At 50.4% G+C, this 24,553-nt stretch overlaps 1 protein-coding gene across 17 annotated transcripts in view; it reads right to left on the bottom strand.

The window, feature by feature from the left end:
- Window positions 1-24,553, bottom strand: part of Fnbp1 (formin binding protein 1) — a 104,542-nt gene that overhangs the window by 57,318 nt on the left and 22,671 nt on the right. For all 17 annotated transcript variants that reach the window (XM_076845263.1, XM_076845260.1, XM_076845261.1 and 14 more), the window contains exon 2: window positions 6,946-7,061. In XM_076845263.1, the coding sequence (XP_076701378.1) occupies window positions 6,946-7,061 (116 nt within the window). The remainder of the gene's footprint in view (window positions 1-6,945; window positions 7,062-24,553) is intronic.

Genomic DNA, 24,553 nt, shown 5'->3' with positions numbered 1-24,553 from the left:
TGCGGCTCTCGGCGGCCCCCCGGCAGAGCTCTGCGCTGGCTCCAGGGAACTTCCTCGTCAGGGCTGACTGCCTTCCTGTCCTGCTGCTGGTGGCAGAAGGGAGAGCTGCAGGTGACACCTTCCTCAGTGTCCCCTCCTCCAGGTCTCTTCTGTTCCTGATTTTGTCAGTTGTGTTCACACCAAGGTCACCTTGAGCCTGTCCCTCATCTGACTCGGTGACAACTGCTTTATGTGTGAGTTCCACGGTGGGATGTCGGGGTCCTCGGTCCCCTTTGGGTCTCCCTCCACCGCGTCAGTTCTGTCCCCTGGGGGGGCTGCGTGCGGCCACCGTCACTGTGCAGAACACCCCCAGGGCCTGGCTCTGCTGATTCTTCCCGGCTGGCTTTGCGGCCTCCACTCCTTCCTTTCTGTCCCCCTGTTGCGGGCTGAGTGGCCTTGCTGTGTCTGACCGAGCCGTGGGCCCCGTGGGATTCGGGAGCCCTACCTGGACGGATCCTGACAGCCGTAGGAGGACAGGTGGCTCCCTGTGCGTCCTCTGTGAAGCCTACTGGGTGACCCCCGATTCCTGAGGTGGGTGAGGAGGTCTAACGAGACGTGGCTGGTGAGGGTGTCACAGAGGCGCCCCGTTGGTGACGATGCCCGTGGGTGCCCCACGCTTCCTCTCCCTGCTCTGGTCCGTGGCTCCTTCCCAAGGTCCCCCCGAGGCCCGAGGGCCCTGTGCTCTGTGTGCTGGGAGCTGGGGACAGGTGGTTAGGGAGGGGTGGACAGGCCCTGGCCCAGCCTCTGGGCCCCCTGTCTCTGGAACCCCGCGGAGGCCCCTTGGTGGTGACCCCACTAGGCACAGGAGTTTCGGGGCCGTGGACGTCCTAGTTTGGGTGATTCAGGGGTGTTCAGCCTCAACGTGGGGCATGGAGAGGCCGGAGGGTGGACGCCGATGTTTGCCTCTGGAGTCTTCCTGCCACCATTTCCTGAGTGTGGCCCTCGGTGGCTTCTGTCTGACTGATTCAGGACTCGTTTCCCTTCCTGTGGCTGAGGGTGGGGTCGGCGTCCTCTCTGGCTGCCCCCAGCACCTCCTGTCCCTCTCCCTGGCTCCCTGCCTAAGCGTGGGGCCAAGGATGTAGGCGACTTTCTACATTTGCTTTTCTGCGGCTGAGACTCTCCTGGCTTCTCTTTTTACCTCTTCTTGTTGGGACACACCATCTTCTGATCGGATGTTCTTTTGCCATCTTTTTTTTTAAAATATGTTTTTAGATGTCGATGGACCTTTATTCTATTCATTTATTCATATGCAGTGCTAAGATTCGAACCCAGGGCCTCACACACGCCAGGCACGTGCTCTGCCACTGAGCCCTGGCCCAGGCCCTCTTTTGCCATCTTTATTCAGAAATTTTGTGGTGAGCTTTTAAAACATAAATAAAAGGGAGAAGAAAAAAAAAAAAATGGAAACATTCCTGGCTCCACCCGGGACCTTGTGTTTCAGAGGGTCTGGAACAGGGCCCAAGGATCTCATTTTAAGAAGAATCTCGTGGTCTTTGGAATCACCCAGGTTTGCATCCAGTCCCTGGTGAAGAATGTGTGTGCTCCTCTTCCCCGTTAATCAGTCCCCTGGACAGACCTGAGTGCTCCTCGGGCAGACCCCTACATTCAAGGATGACTTGGGGGTCTCTTTTTTATTTACCTGTTTGTTTTTCAAATACTACAAATAAGATGGATCTTTCTTTTCTTTTTTCTTTTATTTTAGTGGGAGAGATATTGTTGGATCCAAGCAAAGTTCATTTCTAGATCTTTTTAGCTTTTAGGCTTCTGCTGGCTTTTCGAGAGCATATTATTATTAGTGCTTTTAAGAAGCATTTGAACGCTACTTGAAATGCAAACACCGTCAAAGTGATACTCATTTGTGAAAATGGAATGGAACGTCACTCACAGTGGGTCTTTAATACTGTTTAGGGCTTCACTAGAACAAGGGGCTTTAAAGAGTGCACAGTGGTACACTCGAGCCGTCCCAGCAACTCTGGAGGCTGAGGCAGGAGGATCACAAGTTTGAGGCCAACCTCAGCAACTTAACAAGACCTTATCTTAAAAGGAAAAAAAAAAAAAAAGATGACTAGGGATGGAGCTCAGGGCTAGAACACCCTTGGGGTAAATTCCAGTACCACTAAAAAAAAAAAAAAAAAAGAAAGAGAGAGACAGACAGACACTGGGGGAGATTGAGGCAGGAGGATCGCTTGAGCCTAGGGATTTGAGATTAGCCTGGGCAATGTAACAAGACACTGTCAAAAGGAAAACAAAGTTATGTTAAGACCTTGTCTCAAAATAAAATATAAAAAGGGCTGGGGCTGTAGCTCCGTGGTACAGCATCCTGGTTCAATCCCCAGTACTGCAAAACAATACATAAATATAAGTGGACGTTTTCCCCCTCTGATGCAGAAAAAAATTGTTTAATGACAGAGGCCCTCCCCAAAGTCACATTCATTTTTTGACATATTGATATTTCAAGAAAGTATTTGTCACCTAAACTCCAGCGGTGCTGGCCTTTCCGTTCCTTGAACATGTTCCGACCTCGGGGCCTTGGCACCTGCTCTCCCTCCACTTGGAGGAGTGCCTACCCCTCATGTGCCCAGCTTCCTTTAGTCCTTCAGTTCTGACGCAGTGGCCCCTCCATGTGCCACCCGTCCCCGTCACCCTCCATCACAGCACTGGTTTTACTTATCTGGGATGACAAATCTTTACATTTAATTCTTCACCCCAACCCCTGGGATTGAACACAGGGAGCTTAACTTAACCACTGAGCCACATCCCCAGCCCTTTAAAACAAACAAACAAAAAACCATTTACTTTTTAGTTGTAGGTGGACACAATACCTTTATTTTATTTTTATGTAGTGTCCAGGATGAGAACCCAGTGCCCCATGCATGCTAGGCTAGCGCTGTACCTCTGAGCCCCAGCCTCAGCCTCTCCCCAGTCCTTTTTTAAAGTGTTTTTATTTAGAGACAGGGTCTTCCTAAGTTGCTCAGGGCCTCACTAAGCTGCTGAGGCTGGCTTTGACCTAGCGATCCTCCTGCCTCAGCCTCCAGAGTCACTGGGATTTCGGGCGAGCTCCACGTGCCCAGCTCCACTGAATCCTTTGAAGATGACTCGCAGGCGCAGCCCTCCTTCCTGAGCGTCCCCAGGGACTGCAGCTGCTGGTGCCTCCTCAGAGGTTACACCTTTTGTGGTCCAAGCCCTGCTGGCTCCTGGGCCTGATGACCAGGTGGTGACAGGTATCTCCACCCTGTGCCCTGCGGCTTCCCCCTTGGAATGAACATTCACCCTCTGTGTCAGGCACTGCGCCACGAGAGAGGGCTCACCAGCGAACCCTGCTCCAAGAGCCCTGGGGCTTGCTCCAGGCAGGAGAAAGCAGGAGCCAGCAAACACAGATGCACACTAGATACCCACGGGGCACTGGGGAGGAGTCCATCAAACTACACAACATTTCAGTTCAAGAGACCTCTGCACAACCTGTGACCACAGTTAGTGACAATGGAGAGTCTACTTGAAAATTGCTGAGTGGATCTTAGGGTTCTCACCACACACACAAAGGGGCGAGCTAAGGTCTGTATGAGCCTGATTTCACTTTGACACCGCAACAGACACCAAAACTTCAGGTCGCTCGCCAGACACCCGCAGACTTTTGTCAATTTAAAAATAAACAACTGGAGGGGCCGGGCCTGGGGCTCAGCGGTGGAGCACCCACCTAGCACCTGCAAGGCCCCGGGTTCGATCCTCAGCACCTCTTAAAAATAAATAAATAAATATAGAAGGTATTGTGTCCACTACAACTAAAAAACAAACAAACAAATAAATAAATATGAAAAACATAATTCACAGCTGGGCTGTGGCTCGGGGTGGAGCGCTTGCCTGGCATGCATGAGGCACTGGGTTTCATTCTCAGTTCGATTCTCATGAAAAATAAAAAAGAAACAAAGAAAGGTTGACAGTGTTGGAAAGTAATCACGGAGGAACTGAAGGGAGGCAGAGCACGGGGCTGCAGTGACCTGGAGGAGGTGAAGGGGCCTGGGGAAAGTGGCTCCGGTGACATCTTTAGGAAGGGTCGGGCCAGCCCTGGGGCAGGAGCAGGCTGCCGCCCAGGAAGCCGGAGGAGATGGAGGGGGTGGGGCCACTGCCTGCGGGTTTGTAGGACAGGTCCCTGGAAGGGCTTCAGGACAGTCCTGAAGGACCTGACTCTGCTGAGTCCTGAACTGAGGGAGCTGTGGTCCACGGCTTTGTAGAAAACAGGCCGCCAACGGGGTGGGGTCCAGTAGGGCCACTGGAAGACCCTAGTAACCCAGGCAGGAGGTGATGGCGACCTGGGCCCCGGTGCCGGCAGCGGAGGTGAGAAGTGGTCAGGGTCGCAGGGGCCTCGGATGGCTTGGTGGGCAGTCTAGGAGAGGGGGCAGGCGGGAAGATGGCTCTAGGGTTCTCCCGGGGCCAGGAAGGGCGCAGCTGCCCGGAGGGCTGGAGGAAACTGGGCTGCCACAGGCGACAGCGAGTCACTGGGGCAGGAATCCCTTCCAGGCAGCCCCCGGGCAGTTATTTTTGGACATCCAAACAGAGGATGTTGGGGAGAGAGGTCAGCCAGGAGATACACACCTGTGAGTCACTGCCAGCCGAAATAGCTGCGCTCAGCAAGGAGGGACGAGGACCCGGCACAGGAGGGGTCTGGAGAACTCGGGGGAGGGTGCACGCTGCTGTCAAAGCTGCCAAAGGGTCGAGAACGATGAGGACGGGCCATCCAAAGACAGGACTGGGCTGGGGTTTGAAGTCGGTGGAGGGGCCACCCAGGTGCCCGAAAAACCCGTGGCAGAGGGGAGCAAAGAAGGGTGGTGGGGCTGGGGATGTGGCTCAAGCGGTAGCGTGCTCGCCTGGCATGCGTGCGGCCTGGGTTCGATCCTCAGCACCACGTACAGACAAAGATGTTGTGTCTGCCGAAAACTAAAAAATAAATATTAAAAAAAATTCTCTCTCTCTCTCTCTCCTTCTCTCTCTCACACTCTCTCTTTAAAAAAAAAAAAAAAAAAAAAAAAGAAGGGTGGTGGCGGGGGGTGGGGGGGGGTGCTGAGCCCAGGGAGGCTCTGCTTTTCCTTGATAATAGGGGACGCGCTGGGGAGATTCTGAAGAGAGGAGAGAACTGGTGGTGGGCGAGAGGGGCCGCCTGAGCGGAGCTCTGGGGTGAGAGGCCGGGATGGGTGCTCAGAGGAGGGCCTGGGACGGGTGTGTCCAGGGGGCTGTGGGAGCTGGCAGGTGGGTGGGGTGGTCAGAGTGAGGCCACGCCTTCTTCTGGTTGCCTTCACTGTTTCTGTGAAGTAGGAGGCAGGCGGGAGGCTGGGAAAGGAGGCTGCCAAGCATGGGAAGCCCGTGGGAGGGCGGGAAGTGAGGAGTCCAGCAGGGTCACGGGGCCACAGCAGCCACCAGCCCCACGAGGCTCCTGCAGCCTCTTCTCTTACACAGAATCTTTTTGACCAATTTATTCCCCAAAAGCACAAATTTTGATGTCTCCCAGAGATGTGATGAAACGAACGTTGTTATTTAAATCTTGGGACCAGTGGGCAAAGTGGTGCACGCCTGTAATCCCAGAGTCTCAGGGGGCTGAGGCAGGAGGATCACAAGTTCAAAGCCAGCCTCAGCAACTTAGACTCTTGTCTCAAAATATAAAAGGGCTGGGGAGGTGGCTCAGGGCTGGAGCCCCATTGAGTCCTACACTTTAGTTACTTGATGGGAAGAAGACTTACCATGCAGTAAAACATTCCACAGGACCCAGAGATCTACAGAGCTGATCTTAGACAAGCGTTCCAAGAACACACAATGGGAAAAGGATAGTCGCATCAATAAATGATATTGGGAAAATGGATATCCACCCACAGAAGCATGAAGCAATGCTTACCTCACACACTACGTCCAAAACCCCATTCAAAATGGATTAAAGACATCAGACCTGACACTAAGTATATAAGGAACTCACATGACTCAATAGTAAACGTACAAATAACCCGACTTTAAAATGGGCAAACGTCTTGTACAGACATTGTTTCAAAGACATACAAGTAGCCAACAGTTATGTGAAAAGGTGCACAACATCTCTACCATTAGGGAAACACAAACCACAACCCCGGGGAGATGACCACTCCATCCGTGAGAATAGCTCTCGACAGAAAGTCCAAACAACAATAGGGAGGTTCCTCAAAATATTAAGAATACAGCTACCTTACGATCCAGCAATCCCACCTCTGCATATACACCCCAGGAAATAAAATCAGTATCTCAAAAAGAAAAACCATCCCATGCATATCTCTTAGATGCTTATTTAAACCACAAGGACCCTAGTGACGAACAACAGGACACATCTCTCATGCAGATACTCTTTGCTTGAAAACTAAATATTTCCAAACCAAAAATCATCTAGATCTTCAACACCTCCATCTACATCTTCAATAAGTCTTTAAACACCATGCGTAAGTCAGCTCAACCACACATTAAAGATTTTACATGCTACTTCAAGTTCAAGATCGATTCCACCAATAAATTTTAAATATTTTATATGAAAACCAATTTATTGGATCATTTCATCATTAAACATTTAAGTGCTTGGGATTTAGCTCAGTGGTAGAGCGCTTGCTTAGCATGCCTGAAGCCCTGGGTTCCATGCCCAGCACCACACACACACACACACACACTCTCTCTCTCTCTCTCTCTCTCTCTCTCTCTCTCTCACACACAACCTTGAGCCTAAAAGCCATAGTTTATTTTTACTGTCTTATGAAAATCGTTTTTGTGTATTAAAAACTGCTCCTATTGAAACATTACATAACATAAAAGGGAAAGAATATTTAAAGGACTATATATTTACACTATAAGGTGCAAATATGAATCACCGTGACATTCGTTTGCAGTTGATCAAATAACCCTTACCTGAGTTGCTTTGCATAGCTGAGCTCGATCTCAGTTCTTTCCTTTACAAACTTGATGTATTTCTCGAGAACGTCGATTCCCCACTGTGTGTGTTTTTCTAAGTTGTCAAACTGATCCTGTTTAAGAAAGGAGAGAGAGTTCACAGTCTTCCTCTGTGATGGACATAATTTCAATGGACAATCCTCTTAATAGTGCTTTGCCACACAGGAAGCAGTACTCAGAGTTTCCATGATCCTTCTTGGATGCCTTTTGGTTGGACAGTTTTAAATCAACATTACCAAAATTGGCTTGAAAATTGCCTGGAGTACTGAGCTCTGGCGGATTCATTCATGTTTTAGAAACATGCTTTTTGGATGTCACTGATGCAAAGGGACCTGTCTCTCTCAGATGCCAGACTACTGACAGGTGACACCCACAGGCACAGCCTCTATAGGAACACTTTAACTGGGACATCTGGGTCGTCATTCCAAAAAGCTCATGGAGTTTGGAGTGAGGAAGTGGGAGTTATAAAAGTCTGCTTTCTTCAAAGAAATACAATATCTCATGGACTTTATTTATGCAGACACATTGTGTGCCAGGAACTGTGCTTGGAACCCAAAGGAACAGATGTGCTCCACCTCGCAGAGCGCCTGGGGTTCCTGCTCTGGGGGCAGGTCTGCCATGTGCAGAGGCATGTGCATGGCTTAGGTGGCTTGTCCCCAGGGTCCCCAGGGAGGGTGAGTGAGGCATAGGGGATGGGTGGTGCTGGGGCAAGATGAGAGACTGCCCAGGGCCAGGCCACCCTAGGCCTCCGCCGCAGACCCGAGGGAGGAGCTCAGACTCTGCAGCAGGCCGGAGCAGGACTTCCGAGGGGTGGCATGACCACCAACAGCCTGTCCTCGCAGTCCAGAGCAGGGGACACAGGTGCACAAGGAAGGGTTTTGGAGATGCTGAACAAATAGAGTCCACCAGTGTCAGTGAGTGACCAGGTGAGGGAGCAGGGGACGCGTGACGGGGAGGGGCCAGGTGACTCCGCTTCTGTTTTCTGTGATTAGGTGATTAGATTGGTCCAGACACGGGGGACCTGCATTTCAGGGTGGAATTAAATGGGCTCTGCCCTGTGGAGCAAGGGACTGGCGGGTCTGGGGGCAGGCGGGGGAGCAGCTCCACTGGGAGCTCAAGGAGAGGCCGGGGAGGTGCGGGTCTGAAGCCACAGCCAAGGGCCAGAATGCCAGAGAGAGGGCAGCTCCGCGCAGATCAGCAGAGCCCGGCCGGGAAGGGGCCAGAGAGGACGGGGAAGAGAGCCGGGTGGGGGCATCAGCACGTCACAGGGAAGAGGCTTCAAGGAAGGCCAAGACGGGGTGAGAGGGGTCTGGCCCAGCCACACACTGGAGGGAGACAGGCCCCCAAACACTTCAGGGCTTCGTCACTTGCCTACCGGTCACAAATCAGCCATGACTGTCACACAAAACGGGAAGGGCTCGAATCAATCGGTACCCAGCTACTGCGTCACGGCATCCCGCGTGTGTGCGCGACCCAACGGCACGTTCATCGGCACAGTTCAGGTTGTGCCCCCAGCGTGGTGTCTTCCCTCCCCTCCTCCCTCCCTTTTTCCTCTTTCTCTCTTCCGGGGATTGAACCCAGGGCCCTTTACCTCCGAGCCGCATCCCCAGCCCTTTTTATTTTTAAATTTGGGACAGGGTCTCACTAAGTTGCTTAGGGCTTGCTGAGTTGTTGAGGCTGGCCTTGAAGTGTGTTTTCAGTAAAGTCATCAGTATTCGAGGCCACTCTGCAATCTACACCAAGGGACAGATCCACATGTGACAGGTGCGCCTCACTGTCGGCCCGGCTTGGTTCCTTTAGGCCACGTTAAAAAGTTAGTGGTGCCCACCTGCAGTCCTAGCACTCAGGAGGCCGAGGCAGGAGGGCCACTTGTGCCCAGGAAACCAGCCTGGGCAATAGAGCAAGGTCCTGTCTAAAACAAAGAGGCTGTGCGTGTTTACTGTGTCCAGCTCAACGCCCTCGATGTATCTGGAGGTGAGTACACATGAAACCATCACCACAATCAACGCCAGGGACGCTGCACGTAGGACCCAGCCTTTTGTACATTTTAAATATACAGTGCAGGGTATTTTGGTTGTTGTTTGCTTTCTGGTGGTGCTGGGATGGACCTCAGGGCCTCACACAGGCCAGGCAGGCCCCAGAGATGCCCCCCAGCCCCAGAACAGCCCTCGGCAGCCTGGCGCTGTGCGGCCCTGCAGCGTGCTTCCCACCTCCAGCCTCACCTCAGGCCCACTATTGGGCTTCTGGACTCCAGTTTCCATTCAAGGCTGTGCAGAGTGTGAAATGAATAGATTTTCCGTGATTCAAACTGGGGTGGGAGAGGAGAGGACAGGAGGCAAAAAGCCACTGCCTCCCAAACTTGAGACATCTTTTGAAAAGAAATGATTTCCTCGATCCAACTCTGGCCTCAGCCCACAGAACAGCTGGAGGAATATCACCTAGTGATGTGGAGGCCTCACCTTACTAAAATGCTTCCCTGATGGGAAATAGTCACTGTAAAATGCCTGAAATGATTGACGAGCTGGGCATGGTGGTGCATGGCTATAATCCCAGTGACTGGAGGCTGAGGCAGGAGGATCCTAAGTGTGAGGCCAGCCTCAGCAACTTAACAAGGCCCTGTCTCAAAATAAAAAAATAATTAAAAGAGGGGCTGTAGCTTGGTGGTAGAGCACTTGCCTAGCATGTGTGAGGCCCTGGGTTCGATTCTCAGCACCACATATAAATAGATGAAATAAAGACCCATTGACAACTAAAAAAAAATAATAATTAAAAAAATAATAATTAAAAGGAAAAAAAAAAAAAAAACCCAAGCTGGGTGGAGTGACCCACACCTACAATTCCAACAACTCAGGAGGCTGAGGCAGGAGAATTGCAGGTACCAGGCCAGTTCCGGTAACTTAGCAAGACCCTGTCTAAAAATTTGAAAAAAGGGCTGGGGCTGGGGCTGGGGCTGGGGCTCAGTGGTAGAGCATTTGCCTGGCTTGCCTGAGGCCTGGGTTTGATCTGCTGCACCACAAAAAATCATCATCATCATCATAAAAATAAATAGAAAAAGGCTGGGGATATAGGTCAGTGGTAGAGTCCCCCCGGGTTCAATCCCCAGGACCCTCCCCACCAGAAAAAGGGTGTGGGGACAAAGTTCTCAGTGATTCTTGGTCCTCTACGATATATTCCACAGCCACCTAGACTCTGTTTCAAGAAACGCTGCTCAGGAAAGATTATTTATTTATGTTATCTCTAAGACACGCGTTGTTGAGCAAATGAACAGTGTAAACAAGGCCGAGGTCTCTTTAAACTACTTGAGAGAACAAATACACAAACGGCTCAAGTAATGGCCACAAATCATTCCCAGCCACTGGGAGTGGGGCTTCTCCACAGCGCTCCGCTCCGGCCCCTTCCTCCTTGGGTGCAGACCGCCCTATCTACTTCAGAACCAAGACCCAGGCCTCTGCGCGAGTCTGCTCTCGGCCATCGCCCCTCACCTCCAGGGCGATCATCGCAGGGACCGGTGACCCTGCGAAGGCTTGTGAGCGCCTCTGCTCCTGGATGTCCCTCTTGCCCTGGTCCCCCCCCCAGACTTGTTCTCCCTAACCACATACAGGTGTATGGGATAGGGCGACAACAGCTTTGACGCCCAAGCCCTAAAAGCAAACCCAACAACAACAAAGCCCTCTGCTGTGGGAACTGCGTCCACTCCAAGATGACTGACTGCAGGCCAGCAGTGTTTCCAACCAAGTCATCAGTATTCCAGGCCACTCTGCAAGCTACACCAAAGGACGGGTCCAAATGAGACAGAAGATCTGAATAATAAAAGCCCTCAATAGTAAGTGAGGGCCCGCGGCCACGGCCGAGCTCCTGTTATGCTGGATCGGCACAGCTCTGCGGCGCCACGCCCTGCTGGTTCCAACTCAGGGACGCGCAGCGTGGACATTTTAACAGCAGCTGAAAGAAAATTCGTAACAGATGAAAAACTAATCAGCCCACTTACATTCTTGACCCAAATGTGGGAAACTTCATGGAAAAAAAAGTTCCGAATCTTTAAAAGACTCCTTGTGAGCAACTAGTACAAACGGGCCTTTAAAAAGTGCCTTTGACACTTTGGGGATGGTGCCCACCCTGCGGCAGCAGCTCAAGAGCCCCTGGCTTTTTTCTTTTGGTGCTGGGGATTAAACCCAGGGTGCTCTACTCTACCCCACAGTCCTTTTGACTTTGATTTTGAGACAAGATCTCAATAAGTTCCTGAGGCTGGCTTTGAACCTGCAGTCCTCCTTCCTCAGTCTCCAGAATCGCTGGGATTACAAGGGCGTGCCACCATGCCCCTTCTTGGTCTGCCTTCTTAAAAGTCATCGAAGGCTCCAAAGAGCTTTCATTTGAATTATAGTCACTAGTATTTATCCTATCAGAAATTAAAGATTTTTAAAATCTGTTAATTCATCTGTATAGTAATAAATCCATCACATGCTAAGTAAATGGTGTAAATTTTATTTTTAATTTTTTAAAAACTATACTTTCAAGCTGGACAAGGTGGTCCACACCTGTAATCCCAGAGGGGCGGGGGGGCTGAGGAAGGAGGATCACACGTTCCAGGCCTGCCTTGGCCATCAGCAAGACCCTCAGCAACTTAGCGAGGCCTTGTCTCAAAATAAAGAGCACCATGGGTGAAACTCCGTAGAAGAGCACCCTTGGGTTCATCCCCCAGTATAAATAAATAAATAGAATACAAAAATTCAAAAAACGAAGAAATGTACTTAAAACACACACACACAAAAAAAAAATAGTGGGAAAGCGACCGTGTTCATGTTGGGAATCTCTTTATGCCTGGCTCAGTAGGAGGCAGCTGGTCCTCACCGATGCTTCTGCATTGATCTAATGGTTCCTTACTTAGGTTGAAGTATCTGGAAACATCCGGCTCCACACAGTCAGGCAGTTGAAAACAGAGGCGGATTTCAAAGACCCTTTTTAGATAATTGCAGGTTTTCTCTGTTGTTCCACCTGGAAGCGGAGTTGCGGGAGGAGATGAAACCTGAAGGTGCTCTTCCTGCTCCCTCGCAGTCAGGCCCGCCGCCCACCCTGCACTCTGAGCAGATCTTTACCTGGGACTGCACAGCGCTATTGATGGGTCATCTAGGAAATCTATCCCACTGATGCATGCAGACCTCCTAAGTCTCCACATGTTTCATTACAAAATACCAAGAAAAAAAATCACATGTGTTTACATCACCGTCTCATCTTTCCTGAGTCTAAACATTTGGAAGCTGTTACACTCACAGTGCAAACACAAAATGTCCCCAAGTTCTAATTTATGCTCCTTCAGGTGGGCGCTCTGGCATGCATAAAGCGCTTTATGCCTATTTCCTACCGTCTCACACATATTGTTAGAGATGTATATTCAAGTCTGGGGACAAAATAAAATTAATAATCACTGTTTTATTGATGACTTTTAAAAAAAATTTTTTTTGAGATGGGGTCCTTGCAATGTTGCCTAGACTGGCCTTGAACTCTGGGGTTCAAGCCATCCTTCTGCTGCAGACTCCCCGGTAGCTGGGACCACAGTCCCATGGACCACTCTGCTTGGCGTTATCAAAGGCATTTTAAAATAAAACTGAAAAATGCTACCAGCTCCTGGTGAGGACTGCAGGAGCTACCGTACAATCCAGAGCTGCAGCCTCGGTCTCACCCACCCTGGCTCCCGCGCCCTCAGTGCCAGGGTCAACCAAGTGGAAAAGACAGATGGTCACGAAAACAGCTCTGACCCGTGGACTCCCCGAGAGGGCTTCAGGAGCCTCCAGAAGCCCAGCGACCACACTGAGAACCACTGCCATATGACGTACACTCTTAAAACTTCTACTTAAAAGTTGCCCATTTCCAAAGTCTAAGATTAAGCACTCTAATACCTAATGGAACAGAATGCTTAATTCATACACACACACACCGTGCCTGCCCGCTCTCCACCATTAATCCTAAAATCCTCAGGAGGACTGCAAATGGATGTTTCCAAGTTCCTGGTAACAACCTGATGGTGCCCTTCAAAAACCTCTCTAAAGCCTTCTCTGGACCTCATGCTTGATCTCCAGGTCACCTTGTTCTTCAACTCAAACCAACCACAGATCTGTGCCAGGAGTGTTCAGCTAGGAGAGGCTGGATAAGCAAAAAAAGACCCCGGAAGAAGCAGCAATTGTGTTAACTGCTGGATTCAGATGACTTTCAAGTCTGACTTTAGGTACAGGGCCGGGGTGAAGCTCCTTCACAAACTAAGGATCCAATCATAGAAGATGCAAATCACACCATTGGTTTGGGTCATGGGGTCTTCATTAGAATTCTTATAGAATCATGAAGTTTAATGAAAACAAATTCTGTCTTCACACCCCATCGGCAGTACTACAGTTGGTCTCTCTGGGTCAGTAGATGATGAGGACTCTTGATTACTACGTTTGATTTTTTTTTTTCAAATTATGCAAAAGAGTTGCCAAGGAAACTGCATTCAGAAAAGTCGTATCTTTTTGAGATGTGGAGACCCAAGTCATTCACAAGGAAGTTTTTCTTCAAAGTATATGTCAACTTTTTAGGCAGGAAGAACAGGGTCTGGCTAAGTCACCAGGGCTGGCCTTGAACTTGCAATCCTCCTGCCTCAGCCTCCCAAGTGCCTGGTTTATAGGCGTGAGCCACTGTACCCTGCTCCAGGTCAACTTTGAAAAGATCTCTTTCTCAGGGTGTAGCTCAGGGGTTGAGCACTCGCTTACACCCAGGGTGAGGCCCAGGGTTCAGTGCACAGCCCCGAAAAAACAAAACAAAACTAATACGGTACTTCCTATAATTGTGAAGTGTACTCAGCCAACATTAATCCAAAATCCCTGGGAGGAGCCAACCTGCAGAGGAGCTCGGAGGCCAAAGTCACCTCTGCATGTGCAGCACAGGGTCAAGGACCAGGACTCCGAGGTCAGTTTCCCCACAAGCACATCCTCCCCAGCAGCCACTCACTCCCTGAAGGGATTACCCCTCCACATGTCTGGTTGCACTCCGCCTGTGCTACCTGGACTTCTATTTTAGGGTACTCTGGGGTCCCTTGGATGACATGGCAGGCATTAGCTTCCTCCACCTTTGAGGGAAAAAGGCAGAAGACATAGATTAACCAAAGAGTAACTGATTAAAAAAGAAATTAAGTGTTTTTTGCAATGTTAGCATGCACAAGGCCCTGGGATGGATCCCCAGTGCTGCAAAGAGGGAAAAAACAAAGGAAGAAAACAGAAGGCTGGCTGCCCAGAGGGATCCGAGCTCCCGCTCCGGACACTCAAGCTAATGGGACAGATTCTAGCTGGGAAGGGACAGCCAGGAAGCAGCTCTAGGACTGTGGTAAAAAGTTTCGCATTTAGGTTTCTTTGTTACAAGTAGCCACGAGCCAGGTTTCTGCTGTGGAAAGGAAAATAGGAAGGAGTCACTCTGTGTCCCTGCTTCTTTCCGGCAGTGGGAACAGAAGAACAGGACCAGAAGCAAACAGAAAGAATGTGTAGAGACAGACGGGCATGGAAGTGCATTTTTGCATTTTTATAACAATAATCATACTGTGGAGAGGGAACAGGAGGCTGGGGTTAGGTGTGCAGCGAAGGAAGTCTGCAGGGAGGAGCCCGGCGCGGAGGAAGGCAGGGGCTGCACCGGGAGACGGAGCCAGGGACCTGAACAGCAGAGCAGGGCTGGATGGGGCGGGGTGCCAGCCCGGAGAGCCGGGGAGCCGCAGAGGGACACTGTGCTTTAAGAAGCAGCAACACGGTCTATTTCAGTGTTCTCTGAATACCTCAGTGACCTCCAGTCCCCAACCTGTTCCTCTGGATACAACAAAAACAACAAACAAAAACAAACAGCTGTAACCGCTGCACGCGCTGTGAAAGAGATAGGAAAGAATTACGTTTTCAGGGCAGGAAGGGGGAGGTCATTTCTTTATTATTATAAATGTAGGGCACTTAACCACTGAGCCACACTCCCAGCCCTTTTTATTTTTTATTTTGAGGCAGTCTTGCTAAGTTGCTGAGGCTGGCCTGTGATCCTCCTGCCTCAGCCTCCTAGTAACTGGGATTATAGGGTGCATCACCACACCTGGCTTCAAACAAACAAACAAACAAACAAACCCACACAACTTTTTTTAGAGCACTTTCTTTTCTTTTTTCATTAAAAAAAAAAAAGACCTATTGGAGGGGTGGAAGTTTGCTGGGGATGGAACCCAGGGCTTCCTGCATGCGAGGCTCTCTACCAACAAGTCACATCCCTGGCTCCAAACTGATTTCTATTAGGGCAGTTTTTATTCGTCTGTTTAAAAGGTCACTCCTCAAGATAGACATTGTCAAATGTCTTAAATAGAAGAGGAAATGTATTGAGAATCATGAGGCTATAAAACTAGTCTCAGAAAGATGAGTCTCACTTGCTGATGTCTATGGAGTCTGACAAAAGAAAGGAGGCACAGAAAGCAAGATCTTGCTCTTTATAATAATTTAAAGACCTAACTCTCACTGGGACAGATCACAAGAGGGCTTAATCAAGTCGTGACCATAAGATGCACATCTGTAACACAGACGTTCAGTACCCCTGGCGACTGGCGGGGACCTGGAAGTGGGGTGTATACTTGCTCACTTCCTGGTTCCCATGCGGAAGCTGGACCTCGAGGCCATCCAAACATGACAGTCTCTTTCCGGAGCTGACCCAGCCCCCCTCTCCATGGCCTGGAGAGCTGAGCACCCGCTGGGCTGGCTGCAGGAGGTTCTCCCCCCCCACCCGAGCCCCCCAAACAAGTTCAAGATGATCCCAGGGGGGAAGAGAAGGGGAATTAGGGGGTCACCACCTGTCAAATACCAGGGAATCCGAAGGATGGAGGAGAGGCCGGGGCACAGGGTGAATGGTAAGGCCAAGGCAAAGCCAGATTTAAGTCCCGACTTACTTCTAAACTCTATCATATTTCCAGGTGGAGGGAGGAAGGGGGACAAATACTTCAGGGCAAAAAATGTTTAGCCTAGTTGACACCGAGGAAAAGGACTTTCACCAAACGCTCGCCAATGGCGGGGTTCTGGGGTTCTGGTGTCTCAGTTTGTCTGTCTGCAGGGCGGGGGCGGGGGGCGGGCAGAACCCAGGGCTTTCACACGGGTAGGGACGTGCTCTGCCACCAGCTCTCCCCTGGGCCCTGAGCTTCCAGTTTTGAGTAAGTCAAGCAAGGACACAGGTGACAGAAGAGTCTCCATGCCACTGCCCAGTTGGCCATCTCCGCCAAGGACCTAGGATCACACAGGGACAGCTGCCACAGCTAAGGGGTGAGGACTGCTAGGAAGCCATGGGTGTCCCTGCGGCGGGCTGGGGGCTGCAGAGAGGGAGATGGAAGGGGGCCCAAGAAGCACTTGCAGAGGTACCATGGGTGTCTCTCCCCGGCTGGCTCAAGCTCTCGGTCAGACGAGCCTGTGCAGCTGTTCTGGAAGACATCCCCTGGGACAGACACTGCAGGGCGGACAACCAGTGGCCACCCGTCCTCCCTACACAGAGCACCTGTCTGATTACGAGGTCACTTTTCCATCTCTATTGCAGGGAGGACATGGACACGTGACATCAGCCTGGCTGACCAGAGGCAGGGGATGTCTACTGGGCTAATACTGAGGGTGAGGTTTTCCTCTCTAGTAAGTCTCCCCTTTTGTTTGTTTGTTTATTTTTACATTTTTGTTGATAGTGGGGCTTGGACCCAAGGGTGCTCTACCACTGAGCTACATTTTTATAATTTTTTTACTTTGAGACAGGGCCTGGCTAAGTTGCTGAGGCTGGCCTCCAACTTGTGATCCTCCCACCTCAGCCTCCTGAGTTGCTGGGATTACAGACGGGCACCGCCCTGCCTGGCTAAGCTTCTCTTCTTTACTCGACGTGGCTGCCTGTGCTGCCTGGAGTTTCTGAACTGCCTGCAACCTTGAGGGGGAAGCATCCTCATGGGCTGGGGATGGCAGAGCCGGAGCATGGAAAGCACCCACCTTTTCCATGATGTTATTACTGAACTGTGGCACCAGCCCAACCCTCCGGCCCCTGGGCTCCCCAACACGCACCACACCTGGTTGTTCAAGTCGCTTTTCAGTGGATCTCGGTTGTGACCCGAACGCCTCTGTCTCCTTCCAATAAGCTGCAACAATCCCACCCTTCTTACTGGGCAGCGCCAGGAGCCAAGACCATGGGCAGCAGCCGAGGCTTCAAGAGTTTAAATAAAAGACGAGCTGGACCCCAGCTAGACAGGGGATAGGAGAAGCCTCCCTCCGAGGAAATGAGTCTACGCAGAGGAGGACGGAGGTAAAAGTCACCCAGCAACACGGAGGGAAAGGGGGACCGAGGTGGGGGGGAGGCTCAAGCCCAAGGAATGGAGGTTCCCTGTGTCCAGACAAAGGGGAAAAGCAGTGGGAGGGGACAGGCGGGGGCAGGTCGGGGCAGATGTCTCCAAGGTCACAGCCAGGACCCCACAGGACCGTGGAGCAGGGCTTGCCAGCTCGGCCACCCGCTTTCCTAAGACTTCTTTGGAACTTAAAAATTTTTTTTTTCTTTTAATTGAAAAAGATACTTTTGAGGGTCAGGGGTGGTGGCTCAGCGGTAGAGCGCTCGCCTAGCACGTGAGAGGCCCTGGGTTCAATCCTCAGCACCACACAAATGTAAAATAAAAATATCGTGTCCACTTAAACCTAAAAAATACACATTTTTAAGATGAAATGAATAATCATGTCTTAAAAAAAATACTCTTGGTGTTGGGGGTGGAAGCCAGGGCCGGTCCCACTGGGCTGTGCCCCCAGCCCCAGGCTGTGCTTTAAAATTATTTAATGAAGTTTAGAGAAATGATCAATGACTCTGAAAAGGTCTGGCTTGTTACCTCTCTGTCTGTGTCTTGTTGTTCACAATATGAAACCACTGTCTCATTGAAGGTCATCTGCTCCCCCAGCCCAACAGTCCAGAAGCCCTGAATCCCATCTTCCCAACATTCCCAAGAAGAGGGTGCAACATAAGGCCTTTGGGCTTGGGCAGAAGCCTCAGTTTTCTCACCCGAAAAAATGGGGAAATAGTCTTTCTGCCTGTTGCGTTCTTAAAATAAACCAGTGGCCCAGTGTACATACACGTGGGGTCAGGTGATCAAGCATGATATTATGAACTATGATTTACTCTAGTCCTGCATTCCAAAAATGACCAATGTCTTCCTGTTGAAATTCTCTGAAGGGGAATTAAGATGAGAGAGCAGGCTCGACAGGAAGAAGGAACAAGCAGACACAAAGGCTGGGCTTCAGAATCATTCATGGGGTGAACACTGGGAGAGGAGCCGTGTGACATTAATACAAGCCCACGGTCCGTCTACTGCAAATAAAAAAAATTCCTGCCAGCTGTGGTGACCCGTGCCTGTAATCCCAGTGACTCAGGAGGCCGAGGCAGCAGGATGGCGAGTTCAAGGCCAGTGTGGGAGCCTTAGCAAGACGCCATCTGGGAATAGAACACCAGAGCTCGGGGTGCAGCTCAGGGGCGAGCACCTGCCTCGCAGGAGCATGGGGGTGGGCGGGTTCCATCCCTGCCAGCAGGAGGGACAGAAAGGCCACCCAAGAGAGAAGAAGGGCAGCACTGGGGATGGAACCAAGACAGCCCTGAGCATCGGGGCAAGTGATCCACGGCTCCTCAGCCTCTTGGTGGGACCAGGGGCCGGCAGCAGAAGACGGGAGGCCGCCATGCCCGTCCCATTCTGTTGGCTTCACGTCCCCCAAATGGAAAAAACGGTGCATTTTTTTACTGAAATTTCACTAGAGCTGAAAAACTAAGAAAAAAGAGGGGCTGGGGCGTGGCTCCGGGAGAGCACTTGCCAGGGAGGCCCCGGTTCCACCCCAGCCCAGGACGAGATGACAGTGATAGAGACCAGGGTGGGGAAGGCCCAGGGGCTGTGATCAGAGGGGAGCCTGGAGGGGCTCCAGCCAGGGGGCCTGGCTAGTTCTGTCCTCGACCATCCACAGAGACTGTTTTTAAGGCTCCATAATTATTTCATTGTTGGCTTAGGACGGGCTGATGGGAAGATCTTCAGGATAAGAGGCACTTAAGGTCACTTGAGCCTCGGCCAACCAGAGATACAAACGAAGAGAAAACATCTATGAGGGAAACACTTCAATCCACAGGAAGATCCATCACATGAAGTATTGAACTACTACTTTTTCCTTGATTGATGTACTTCCTTTTCTGTCCCCACATATATATATATATATAACCTAATTCAGAAAATGGGCATTGCTTAGTACCCAAGTATGGACTGATTATTGATTGCAGAAAAGATTTCACACTGGGCCGGGTGGGGGGCATTTATGTTGTTGTTGGGGGGAGCCCTGGGGATTAACCCAGGGGTGCTCTATCACCGAGCCACATCCCAGCCCTTTTTATATTATATTTTGAGGCAGGGTCTTGTCAAGTTACTGAGGCTGGCCTCGAACCTTTAATCCTCCTGCCTCAGCCTCCTGAGTTGATGTGCACCAAACAAAATGCTCATGGAGGTTAGTCACAGTAAGCAACAAGTGCTCTTTCTACTCTATGACCTAAACAACCACCCATCCACTCATCCAACTAAATATTTCTCTGAACACCTACTGTGTGCTAGCATTGCTCTAGGAACTGAGGACCCACAGCAAACAGAAGATACAAATTCTGCCTTCTCATGGAGTTGGTGTACTCGTAGGTCTTTATTGGACAAAGCTATAAAGAAATCTCAGAAAGATGAGTTTAGAATGGATTTGTTCGTTTTTCCGTGAGAACAACAGTGTTCTCCCTAAATGTGGACATTTCATAGCCCCTTGATTCCTATAACAACCAGTTATCAAAACTTGTCCCACGAGGACGGAGGACTGCGGCCCCGGGGCCCCCCCACTGGGTATGCAGCTCCCCTCCTGCCCAGGTCTTTTCTAGAGAAGGCGGGTCCACCACCGAACACCACCGAACACCACCATCTGCAAAACAGGGAAACTACCCACCAAAGAAGCCACTGCACTAATCTGCAGTGAAAATTGCTCGGTTGAGCACTTCTTTGCTCATTTATAAAATTAACCTTTTCAGACACGGTCATCAGCCTTTGGAATTTCCTCTCGAAACCAATCTCGCTGTTTTGCATAATCTCTTCATGTTAAGGTAATTAGCTGGGCCACATTTTGAGCAAATGTTTTTCCTAGTTTTGAATTTCTCTGTGTGACTGCTAAGGACTGAATGTTCACATCCTCCCCGAGGCGCAGGTTCAAACCTAACCCCAGCGGGTGGGATCTGGAGTGGGCTTTGGGGAGGTGAGCGGGTCGGGAGGGTGGAGCCTCCTGAATGGTATTAGCCCCCATAGCAAAGGCCCCTGAGCCCCCTTCCCCGGACCAACAAGTGTCCTCACCAGGCACCAGACCTGCCGGAGAAACAAAGGCCCGTTGTTTACAAGCCGTTTGTTCTCTGTATTCTGTGAAAAGACTTAGAAAAGCAACTTTTGACACACAGACAAATCGATGTTTGGTGACCCTAGAGGGCTAGGACTGTGAGGGTCCCATCTCGTCCTGTCCTTCTCTGTGTGTTCCAAGTGTCTTCAACAAGCATTTTTTGCAGGGCTGGGGATATAGAGTCCTTGACCGGCATGCTCGAAGACAAACAAAAGAAAAGCAAACCACTGTATGTGATTATTAATTTAGCACAATATTAACCCAAGTCATGACTTATTACTTTAAAGACACCCAAGGAAATGATATAAGGAAAGGTCTACTGTGTGCTGAGCACAGTGGCCTGTCATCCCAGCTTCTTTGGAGGCTGAGGCAGGAGGATCACGAGTTCGAGGCCAACCTGGACAATTTATCGGGGCCCTGTCTCAAGATAAATATAAAGAGCTAGGGATATGGCTCAGCGGTAGAGCACCCTTGGGCTCAATTCCCAGTACCCCACCCCCAAAGGACAAAAAAATCTATTATGGAAATAACATCTACCCTTACTTTACCACCATTTCTGTCTAGACAATAATTCCTGATAAAATGGCACAAATGTTGCCAGTTTATTCAAGTTTGATGTTTTTACTAAAAGGAAAAATGTCTCTACTGTCGTGTCACTGAACATGGAAGGATTCTCTCCCTGGGTACCAACTTCTGGGTACCTAAGAGCCACGTGCTCCCAGCATGGCTGCCTCCTTCACCAGGCCTAACTCGCTGCATCCTGCGGGCCAGGGAAGCTGGCGCTGCCAGGTGTCCTTGGTATACACTTGCTGGATGATGAGCAGGTCGATGGAGCATCTCACTAGTGACTGTGTGGCCCGGGGCCAGTGTCAGTGTGGTTCACATACGTGGTCCACGGTCCGGGCTTGGGGGCAGCGTGTGCCAGGGGCCGCGCTCTGCAGGGAGTTGGGTGCAACTCTGAAGAAAGCAGAGCTGGCTCTCAGGGAGCTGTTAAAATGCAAGATGGAGAGCGCTCTCCATACAGAAGATGGTGATCTCCCTCCTAATCTTCAGTCACCGTGAAGTAGAAGCCGTCCAAGTCCCAGAGCAGAGAAGTCTCCAGAAGATCTCTAGCTCGTGGCTGCCTTCCCTAGCCGCTCATGAGCCTGCAATCCCAGCCCAAGTGGGTTCCTCTCATCGCTTATACATGGGCGGCCTCCTCTGCTTCCGGACAGAAAGCTCTTCAGGTTTTAGACATTAACAGAGCTCAAAGACAGCTCACCAGGCTTCATTTTCCAGTAGTTGTAAATCATTTCTGATTTCATCTTACCTCGGTGCTGAAAGCGCCTCTTTCTGTTGCAGATTCTCCCCTGCACATGCTGATGTGACCAACGCAGGAATACTACGTTTTAAAACTGAACCCAAACAGGTAAACTAAGGCGACACACTGCTAGTACCACTGTGGGGCTGGGCGAGCTCTGTAGGTCCTGCAGCTGACCCCCTGAAGTCACACTGCTGGTGTCCCAGGCTCACTGTTCCCACCTAACTGGTGGCGGGAAGTCCCTCTGTACTTAGTGTCACTGCTCTGTGCACATGAAGATGGTTCTGGCACTGGAAGTGTACATTTGTGGTAGAGCATGTGTTTAGGATGCATGAGACAGACCCTGGGTTTGATGCCCAGCAATTCGGGGAATCAAAGGTAAAACTGGCAAGTTATGTGTTATCTATATTTTACCACAGTTTTTAAAAAGGAAAGAAGAAGATGGGTGTGACGGGGTGTGCCTGTAATCTCAGCTACTCAGGAGGCTGAGGCAGGAGGATCAAAAGTTCAAGGCCAGCCCTCAGCAACTTGGGGGGCTCTCATCTAAAAATTTAAAAATAAAACAGGCTGGGGACGTGGCTCAGTGGTAGAGAGTTTGCTTAGTGCATGAGGCCCTGGGTTCAATCCCCAGCATCAAACACGCACGCCCAAAGTAAGAGTATAAGGAGAGGCCAGGAAGATGGCCCGACCACACGAGGCCATTGAAAGGAACGTGGAGCACAGGGAAGCCACCTGAAATACCCTGCGACACTCAATTTGCACTGGTTTGTTGACCTGGTCCGACACCCAGCCCTCCTGAGTTCCACTTGGTCGTAAGGGCTGAAGACTCTGAACCACATTTCCAGACTCTTCTAATTAAGGCTCCGCTGGGTTTTGCAAGAGAGATGGGCTCTCACGGGAGATATGGAAAGCAAAAATAAGGTAATGGAAAAAAAAAAAAGACCAACAGTACCAAATGTTGTTTAGGACATAAAATGCGTTCATACATGTGAAGTGCTTAGAACTGGCGCCGAGGGGCTGGGCGCGGAGCTCGGTGGCACAGCACCTGCCCGGCAGGCACAGGGCCCTGGCTCCCCGCCCCAGGAAAAATCAAAACTAGACGCCAGGCACCAAGTTGGTAGTCACGATGTTACGGACATAGTAAACCTCGTGGCATCATCAAAACACAGGCCGATGATTCACACCAACCAGGGCCACAAACAGTGAGACGTCTCCACAGGAGCCTCGGCTCACGGCTGGAGCCAGTAGGAATCCCACAGTGGTCACGGCTGGAGCCCGAGTGGAGGAACTAACTCCCCACGTCCAGGGATTTTTGACAGGACCACAGAAACCTCCAATCGAGAAGAAAGTGCCCATGTTTCAGGAGTTCCTCAGCATTGTGCAAGTGCAAGGCATTCTGCTGGCCCCACAGAGGCTGCAACTCAGATGATCTCCTTGCTCCATGGAAGTGCTGACAGTGTTCGGAAGGCTTGTTAATGGTCTAATTCGAATATATCTTATTTTGTCTCAATATAAATCTGGGTCAGTCTTTTTCCTATTTCACAAATACAAGACAAGATTTGGCAGTTGGTGCAGTGGTGCATACCTGTAATTCCAGCTACTCGGGAGGCTGAGGCAGGAGGATCACAAGTTAGAGGCCAGCTTCAATGACTTAGCCAGTCTCAAGATAAAACATAAGAAGGGTCGGGAGTATAGCTTAGTGGTGGAGCATCCCAGGGTTCAATCCCCAGCACAGCGGGAAAACAGATTTGGTGAGATCGTTTGAAACCATGTCCGCCCTGGGCTCCCGTTCTCTTAACTGTAGACTACCCAACTCATGGAAGATCATAACAGCTACCCCTTCTAGAGGCTCTGCTCCCAGCACCCTGCGAGGCAGACACAGATCCCCTTATTTGTGAGGGTAAAATGAGACATAGAAAGGCCAAGGACTCACCGGGCGTCATATAGCTATTAACTGAAAAAGAGACGAGACTTGAACCCAGAGCTCCAGGCCTTCATCCTTAGACTGTCTGACCAGAGGGCCCTGCTCCTGGCTTCCTCTGTTGTTGCCCACGTTGTACTAAGTTCTCAACAACCAGGTACCTTTCTGCCTCCATAACCCTCCCACGGCAGGGTCAGAACTGTGTCCAGTTTTGGACGCCAGGCCCCCGGGCAAGGTGCAAGGGACAGAACTGGAACATGAGAACAGCTTGTCCTGAAGTCCGCCATCTCAGCCTCGGAGGCACAGAAGCACGGCCAGAGAGCGTGTGCAGAAGGAGCTGCTAGGAGGGAAAGGCTCATAGGGTTGGCTTTGTTTTGTTTGGCGGGTGGTGGTGGTATTTTTTGGTGGTCACCAAAGAAGAAAACCTACTACTAATCATTACAGGTCGAACAGGTGTGATGCGTTTGGAATTCTAATATGGAGAGGAGGGACCCAACCCTAAGGACAGGAGTCTCATTACTAGATGTCGTCAAGCCTCACGTAAAACTTGAAATGTAGAACGTCTCGCATCTACGGTAGTCGTTAACTTACAAAATAGCGAAACAAAATTATTACATTTTCCACGTCCTCTAGGAAGTGCAAATTTGTGTTATTTCAACCTATATTTATTCCAGGTAAAGGAAACAAATTCCAACAATAGAAAGAGGGTACCTTATAATCATCACAGTAAATGGTACTGTTAACAGCAATCAAAACAATTGTAAAACTCAAGTTTTGCTTCAAGAAAGATTTAGGCTGGGGCTGTGGTTCAGCGGTAGAGCGCTTGGCTGGCACATGTGAGGCTCTGGGTTTGATCCTCAGCACCACATAAAAATAAATAAATAAAACACAGATATTATGTACAACTACAACTAAAAATAT

The sequence above is a fragment of the Callospermophilus lateralis genome, chromosome 2 (assembly GCF_048772815.1).
Source record: "Callospermophilus lateralis isolate mCalLat2 chromosome 2, mCalLat2.hap1, whole genome shotgun sequence".
In the NCBI taxonomy this organism is placed as follows: domain Eukaryota; kingdom Metazoa; phylum Chordata; class Mammalia; order Rodentia; family Sciuridae; genus Callospermophilus; species Callospermophilus lateralis.
The sequence above is the reverse complement of the archived record's forward strand: the minus strand, read 5'-3'. Positions and strand labels throughout refer to the sequence as shown.